General features: G+C 66.3%; 1 protein-coding gene across 1 annotated transcript; it reads left to right on the top strand.

The window, feature by feature from the left end:
• Positions 1 to 679: 679 nt before the first annotated feature.
• Positions 680 to 4,740, top strand: LOC125435498 (basic proline-rich protein-like; the record flags this gene model as incomplete). Its single annotated transcript, XM_048501695.1, has 3 exons — positions 680 to 1,789; positions 2,822 to 3,316; positions 4,726 to 4,740. Coding segments are annotated over 3 exons (1,620 nt in total), but the record flags the coding sequence as incomplete, so codon positions are not given.
• Between the last annotated feature and the right edge of the window lie 3,779 nt (positions 4,741 to 8,519).

Genomic DNA, 8,519 nt, shown 5'->3' with positions numbered 1-8,519 from the left:
CCCCCCCCCCCCACCCCCCCCCCCCCCCACCCCCCCCCCCCCCCACCCCCCCCCCCCCCCACCCCCCCCCCCCCCCACCCCCCCCCCCCCCCACCCCCCCCCCCCCCCACCCCCCCCCCCCCCCACCCCCCCCCCCCCCCACCCCCCCCCCCCCCCACCCCCCCCCCCCCCCACCCCCCCCCCCCCCCACCCCCCCCCCCCCCCACCCCCCCCCCCCCCCACCCCCCCCCCCCCCCACCCCCCCCCCCCCCCACCCCCCCCCCCCCCCACCCCCCCCCCCCCCCACCCCCCCCCCCCCCCACCCCCCCCCCCCCCCACCCCCCCCCCCCCCCACCCCCCCCCCCCCCCACCCCCCCCCCCCCCCACCCCCCCCCCCCCCCACCCCCCCCCCCCCCCACCCCCCCCCCCCCCCACCCCCCCCCCCCCCCACCCCCCCCCCCCCCCACCCCCCCCCCCCCCCACCCCCCCCCCCCCCCACCCCCCCCCCCCCCCACCCCCCCCCCCCCCCACCCCCCCCCCCCCCCACCCCCCCCCCCCCCCACCCCCCCCCCCCCCCACCCCCCCCCCCCCCCACCCCCCCCCCCCCCCACCCCCCCCCCCCCCCACCCCCCCCCCCCCCCACCCCCCCCCCCCCCCACCCCCCCCCCCCCCCACCCCCCCCCCCCCCCACCCCCCCCCCCCCCCACCCCCCCCCCCCCCCACCCCCCCCCCCCCCCACCCCCCCCCCCCCCCACCCCCCCCCCCCCCCACCCCCCCCCCCCCCCACCCCCCCCCCCCCCCACCCCCCCCCCCCCCCACCCCCCCCCCCCCCCACCCCCCCCCCCCCCCACCCCCCCCCCCCCCCACCCCCCCCCCCCCCCACCCCCCCCCCCCCCCACCCCCCCCCCCCCCCACCCCCCCCCCCCCCCACCCCCCCCCCCCCCCACCCCCCCCCCCCCCCACCCCCCCCCCCCCCCACCCCCCCCCCCCCCCACCCCCCCCCCCCCCCACCCCCCCCCCCCCCCACCCCCCCCCCCCCCCACCCCCCCCCCCCCCCACCCCCCCCCCCCCCCACCCCCCCCCCCCCCCACCCCCCCCCCCCCCCACCCCCCCCCCCCCCCACCCCCCCCCCCCCCCACCCCCCCCCCCCCCCACCCCCCCCCCCCCCCACCCCCCCCCCCCCCCACCCCCCCCCCCCCCCACCCCCCCCCCCCCCCACCCCCCCCCCCCCCCACCCCCCCCCCCCCCCACCCCCCCCCCCCCCCACCCCCCCCCCCCCCCACCCCCCCCCCCCCCCACCCCCCCCCCCCCCCACCCCCCCCCCCCCCCACCCCCCCCCCCCCCCACCCCCCCCCCCCCCCACCCCCCCCCCCCCCCACCCCCCCCCCCCCCCACCCCCCCCCCCCCCCACCCCCCCCCCCCCCCACCCCCCCCCCCCCCCACCCCCCCCCCCCCCCACCCCCCCCCCCCCCCACCCCCCCCCCCCCCCACCCCCCCCCCCCCCCACCCCCCCCCCCCCCCACCCCCCCCCCCCCCCACCCCCCCCCCCCCCCACCCCCCCCCCCCCCCACCCCCCCCCCCCCCCACCCCCCCCCCCCCCCACCCCCCCCCCCCCCCACCCCCCCCCCCCCCCACCCCCCCCCCCCCCCACCCCCCCCCCCCCCCACCCCCCCCCCCCCCCACCCCCCCCCCCCCCCACCCCCCCCCCCCCCCACCCCCCCCCCCCCCCACCCCCCCCCCCCCCCACCCCCCCCCCCCCCCACCCCCCCCCCCCCCCACCCCCCCCCCCCCCCACCCCCCCCCCCCCCCACCCCCCCCCCCCCCCACCCCCCCCCCCCCCCACCCCCCCCCCCCCCCACCCCCCCCCCCCCCCACCCCCCCCCCCCCCCACCCCCCCCCCCCCCCACCCCCCCCCCCCCCCACCCCCCCCCCCCCCCACCCCCCCCCCCCCCCACCCCCCCCCCCCCCCACCCCCCCCCCCCCCCACCCCCCCCCCCCCCCACCCCCCCCCCCCCCCACCCCCCCCCCCCCCCACCCCCCCCCCCCCCCACCCCCCCCCCCCCCCACCCCCCCCCCCCCCCACCCCCCCCCCCCCCCACCCCCCCCCCCCCCCACCCCCCCCCCCCCCCACCCCCCCCCCCCCCCACCCCCCCCCCCCCCCACCCCCCCCCCCCCCCACCCCCCCCCCCCCCCACCCCCCCCCCCCCCCACCCCCCCCCCCCCCCACCCCCCCCCCCCCCCACCCCCCCCCCCCCCCACCCCCCCCCCCCCCCACCCCCCCCCCCCCCCACCCCCCCCCCCCCCCACCCCCCCCCCCCCCCACCCCCCCCCCCCCCCACCCCCCCCCCCCCCCACCCCCCCCCCCCCCCACCCCCCCCCCCCCCCACCCCCCCCCCCCCCCACCCCCCCCCCCCCCCACCCCCCCCCCCCCCCACCCCCCCCCCCCCCCACCCCCCCCCCCCCCCACCCCCCCCCCCCCCCACCCCCCCCCCCCCCCACCCCCCCCCCCCCCCACCCCCCCCCCCCCCCACCCCCCCCCCCCCCCACCCCCCCCCCCCCCCACCCCCCCCCCCCCCCACCCCCCCCCCCCCCCACCCCCCCCCCCCCCCACCCCCCCCCCCCCCCACCCCCCCCCCCCCCCACCCCCCCCCCCCCCCACCCCCCCCCCCCCCCACCCCCCCCCCCCCCCACCCCCCCCCCCCCCCACCCCCCCCCCCCCCCACCCCCCCCCCCCCCCACCCCCCCCCCCCCCCACCCCCCCCCCCCCCCACCCCCCCCCCCCCCCACCCCCCCCCCCCCCCACCCCCCCCCCCCCCCACCCCCCCCCCCCCCCACCCCCCCCCCCCCCCACCCCCCCCCCCCCCCACCCCCCCCCCCCCCCACCCCCCCCCCCCCCCACCCCCCCCCCCCCCCACCCCCCCCCCCCCCCACCCCCCCCCCCCCCCACCCCCCCCCCCCCCCACCCCCCCCCCCCCCCACCCCCCCCCCCCCCCACCCCCCCCCCCCCCCACCCCCCCCCCCCCCCACCCCCCCCCCCCCCCACCCCCCCCCCCCCCCACCCCCCCCCCCCCCCACCCCCCCCCCCCCCCACCCCCCCCCCCCCCCACCCCCCCCCCCCCCCACCCCCCCCCCCCCCCACCCCCCCCCCCCCCCACCCCCCCCCCCCCCCACCCCCCCCCCCCCCCACCCCCCCCCCCCCCCACCCCCCCCCCCCCCCACCCCCCCCCCCCCCCACCCCCCCCCCCCCCCACCCCCCCCCCCCCCCACCCCCCCCCCCCCCCACCCCCCCCCCCCCCCACCCCCCCCCCCCCCCACCCCCCCCCCCCCCCACCCCCCCCCCCCCCCACCCCCCCCCCCCCCCACCCCCCCCCCCCCCCACCCCCCCCCCCCCCCACCCCCCCCGCCCCCCACCCCCCCTCTCCCCCCACCCCCCCCCCCCCCCACCTCCCCTGCCCCCCAAACCCCCCCCCCCCCCCACCACCCCCCCCCCCACCCCCCCCCCCCCCCCCCCCCCCCCCCCCCCACCCCCCCCCCCCACCCCCCCCCCACCCCCACCCACCCCCCCCCCCCCCCCCACCCCCCCCCCCCCCCCCCCCCCCCCCCCCCCCCCCCCCCCCCCCCCCCCCCCCCCACCCACGACCTATGCTCATACAAGCAGGCACACAAAAAAATGGGAAAAACTAAAAAGGGAGAGGTACTATGATGTTATCTGTGAGGCCATCTCCTTTAAAAAATCCTGGTTATTTAAGGCACACGAGGAAGAAAATAAACTGACTCCCGAGCTGTGAGAATGCACAGGAAGGGCAGTACGGCTATGACTGAACACATGACAGTGCTTGTAGATCCACTGGGAAGAAAATCAAGACTAAGTCCAGTATGTGGAAACCCCCCTCCAATCTGTTGAATCGAGCTTTGCACCGCAAAAAACTATACCCTAGAAAATATTTCTGGTCTTTCAGGTGTGAGTGTACCCAGTGGTGGGATCCAAAAATTTTAATAACAGGTTCCGAGGGTGGTGAGATTCAAACAGTGGCTCCGCCGCACACACGCACCTCCAGTCCCTATTGGGCAGGGAGGTTGCTTTAGTAACCCCTTCTCGGCACTCAGAAAAAAATTAGTATCCACTTCTAGAGAAGTGGTGAGAACTGGTTGGATCCCACCTCTGAGTGTGCCCACACTTGTTGATGCAATGCCTGGAATTGACCCTGACCAATTCCCTCCCCAGAGACAAGGAAAAGAGCACAGTACATCTTTTTTAAAAACTTACCTAGAGAAAGGAGGCCCAAAAGGAAGAATGTTCACCAGACTGCCTTCATGTGAAGAAGAGAAGAACCAGGGAGTACTCAGATCAGAGAGGAATCCACTGAGGCAGCTGACATTGAATGCAGTGGCTCACCTGGAGGAATTTACCTGGAGGAATACTCCAGGCAGCAGTGGGGAATTGGCACGGGAGAATATGGAAAATACATGTCATCAAAATAGTACATTGTGTCCCTGTTGGAAGCCACTGACATGTATACAGGACCATAAAGAGTCTGAAGCAGACTGTTTCATACTTCAGATAATCTTCCGATTTCCCTAGGGCCAAGTAAACCACATATGCTTGGAATTAGCCTCCGCCTCCCCCCCCCCCGCCCCCTGCCCCCCACCCCAATACACACACAGATAGCTGTCATGTCCTTGATGGTTGTGTAGCTGATCCTAACATATTTCCCCCTAACAAGCCTCCTGCTGTCCTCCTGATAGGAGTCTGGGATCTGACTTTGTGTTAGTGTCAGATTTGGGGTCTTGTTAATTTATGCGTTCCAAAGATTATTCACATGTCTTTGGCTCTTACCTCTTTCCCCCTGCTGGGGCCTTCACACATTCCAATACCGAAGCTATGCTGGTAGTGTGTTGTAGTTGAGATAATGAAAATTTCCTGTGTGAACTAGCTGAGATGGTGATGATAACAACACAATGATTTCACCAAGCTTTCATCCACGTGCTTGTGGGAGGGGAGTGGGCTCTGTTGTATATGTCAAACCCTATGTTTTCTAAGTTCATCAGATCTGCAGGTGGAAAATTATGGTTACTCATCTTCGGAGGTGTATCGGAGGAAATGACGCTCGGGGAAAACTACTTCTCTGGGTGCCCCCCTACCCCCACCCCCAGGGATGAGGTTCAGGGTGCCAAGCCATTAAATGAATTGCCCCACCACGTATCCTCTGCTATGAGAATTTTTCCCCCCAAAACTCCAGGTGAAAATTTGACTCAGTTCAGGCTGCCCAAAAAATGCATTTCTCAAGGGCTACGGTTCTCTATTTTCTGGAGTTCAGTTGTAATTCTGGGAGATCTGCAGCCCTACTTGTAGCCCAAAAAACAATCAATTTGTCCATCAGAGAGAACTCAAAATCCATGCAGATGAGTCAAGAAAACGAGCCACTTCGGTACTGCCCATGGGCTTTTCATGTCTCACGTGATCAAGGAATTCAGCTTCTCGAAAAGATGCATTTGCCAAAGCATCCCTTTCATGTGTACCTACATAAGTTGGGTCAAGTTGCAATTGGCTTATGATGACCCCAGCAAGGGAGATGAGAAGGAGGGGTTATTTACCATGGCCTGTCTCAGCATTGTTCATCCAAGTACCGCTTTGCTTCCAAGATCTAACAATACCCACAATATCCTCTTACCTCCCACCCTTTTGATACCAACATTAAAAGAGATCTCTTTCATACGTAGCTGAGAATCATCAGCGATTCACAGGGTTTGTTGGCAAACGTGGTGGTGGGCACGTGGGGGGGGGGGGTTGAGGGGGAGGGGAGAAAGAAGAACCTGTGTTTCTTAGAGGAGAGAATGTGCAACTTAGAGAACAGCAGCCCTTAGGCAACGTGTGTAAAGAGTTGGTTTAATGAGAAGCAGGAAATAAATTACATGAACAATCTCTTCCCAGAAGTGCCCTTAGGAGATATGCAACACTTCAGCACAGACTGGTTGCAATGAATGGACCAGCTTTCTGGAACTCCCTACAAATTTTTGTCAGTTCTCTACTGTTATCCAAGCCAGTTTTACTAGACTGTGTCTGGGACTGTGTCTTCATATCCAGCCCCAAAGAGCGGGCTGGTGCATCTCTATCAGGCAGGTGTGCCTGTTTCTCCAAAGCCCGTGCCTTTCACTAATATGACCCACATCACAGCTGAAATCCTCAGGCAATACCACCCACCCAAACATAATCCATCCACCCACCCATTCAAACTTAATATCCCATTCTCCCTGACACAACAGCCAGGCTCAAAGCAACTATTAGGGACATCTTTTTTTCAACACTGTTGCCAAATCATTGGCTTATTTCCTCTCATAAATTGTTGAAAGCTGTCATCATTAGCTATATGTCAGTGATGGTGAAACTTTTTGAGGCTGAGTGCCCAAATTGCAACCCAAAACCCACTTATTTATTGCAAAGTGCCAACATGGCAATTTAACCTGAATACTGAAGTTTTAGTTTAGAAAAAACAGTTGACTCCGAGGCGCATGTTACTCAGGAGTAAGCTTGGTGAAGCAATCATGCAATGCTTCAAATGGGTAAATCATGATCCTAGGAGGGTTTACTCAGAAGGAAGCCCCATTGCCAGCAACCGAGCTTACTCCTAGGTAAAGGATCATGCCCAGGTCAGGTTAGGTGTGTGTGTGGGGGTGATTTTTCGTCCCCTCCCACATGATGAACTCTGTGCACGCGTGCCCACAGAAAGGGCTCTGAGTGCCACCTCTGGCACCCGTGCCATAGGTTCGCCATCACTGCTATATGTCATAAGGGCAATGGACTTTCATAACAGCTTAGATTGCAGTGTTGGCGATGCCCAGGAGGTGTTTGTTCTTTGGGTTAAAGACATGTTGTAAGAATTAGATGGTTTTGCCATGTTTCAGCAGCATGGCACATTCCAATGCTAAAGCTAACCAGTGGGAAGAGTGTCCTACTTGGAGCTTGGATTCACCTCTCCTAAAACAAGAAGAAGAGAAGAGTTTGGATTTATATTCCGCTTTCCTCTTCCGTAAGGAGTCTCACAGCATCTTGCAAACTCCTTTTTCCTCCTCCCCACAACAGACACCTTGTGCGGTAGGTGAGGCTGAGAGAGTTCTGAGAGAACTGTGACTGGCCCAAGGTCACCCAGCAAGCTTCCTGCAGAGGAGCGTGGAATCAAAGCTGGTTCATCAACAAAGCTCATTCTGCACCACGCAAATAGAATGTCTTGCAGATGTTTTTAAAAAGAACAATGTTGACTTTTTTTCTCCCAAAATGTAGGGAAAATAAAACATTTTACTCAGAGGTGGGATCCAACCAGTTCTCACCACTTCTCTAGAAGTGGTTACTAATTTTTTCTGAGTGCCGAGAAGGGGTTACTAAAGTAACCTCCCTGCCCAATAGGGACTGGAGGTGCGTGTGTGCGGCGGCGCCACTGTTTGAATCCCACCACCATCGGAACCTGTTATTAAAATTTTTGGACCCCACCACTGATTTTACTCCAAAATGGTTCTTTTACTCACCCCGCACCCTTTAGGTTCCCACGGACGGTTCCTTAACTTGCATCTCATCCATCTGAAATTTCCACATAAAAAGTACCTGAATAAAGTTCGTTTTCACTGCCAGTTTAGCACACTTTTTTGTTTTGAGGGAGGTGTCTTCAAAGCTTCGATGATACGATATGAGAATTGTACATTTTGAGTTGTCGGAAATTCAAAGGCACCTTTTTCAAAACAAAAATTAAAAGGAAAAACAAGATGTGCACAGAATCAGCAGTGAAAACTAACTTTATTCATGCACTTTTCACATGGAAATTGCAGATGGGTGAGCTGCAAGCCGAGGAACACTCCATGGAACCTTCTTCAAACGGCAGGTTAGGAGCAGCAGTGGCGTAGGAGGTTAAGAGCTCGTGTATCTAATCTGGAGGAACCGGGTTTGATTCCCCGCTCTGCCGCCTGAGCTGTGGAGGCTTATCTGGGGAATTCAGATTAGCCTGTGCACTCCCACACACGCCAGCTGGGTGACCTTGGGCTAGTCACAGCTTCTCGGAGCTCTCTCAGCCCCACTTACCTCACAGGGTGTTTGTTGTGAGGGGGGAAAGGGCAAGGAGATTGTAAGCCCCTTTGAGTCTCCTGCACGAGAGAAAGGGGGGATATAAATCCAAACTCTTCTTCAGGTGGCAAGGAGAATCCTGCAGCGGTAGAAAATGGTAGGCGCAAGCTGTGGCGAAAATGAAAGTCAGAGCTCCTAAAAAGGGGAAGGTGTAAAATGTTTCCTGTTCTCTGCACAGCAAGCGGGAAACGTTGTCAAAGCAACTTCAGGTTAGTGTTTTCAAAATAAAGCACTTGGAGGAAAAATAAAGTATCTTCCAAACACTTGGGGGAGGGGGGGGGGCTGTGCAGAATTCCTCCCACACAATAGTGTATTGTCTGCAGCTCGTGTGTAGGAGTGGGGAATCAAACCCAGTTCTCCAGATTAGAGTCAACCTGCTCTTAACCACTACAGCATGCTGGCTCCTAGCATCACAAAAGGAAATTTTCTG

Source organism: Sphaerodactylus townsendi, linkage group LG06 (genome assembly GCF_021028975.2).
Source record: "Sphaerodactylus townsendi isolate TG3544 linkage group LG06, MPM_Stown_v2.3, whole genome shotgun sequence".
Classification (NCBI taxonomy): domain Eukaryota; kingdom Metazoa; phylum Chordata; class Lepidosauria; order Squamata; family Sphaerodactylidae; genus Sphaerodactylus; species Sphaerodactylus townsendi.
Note: the sequence above shows the minus strand (reverse complement) of the source record. Positions and strands in the feature narration are given on the sequence as shown.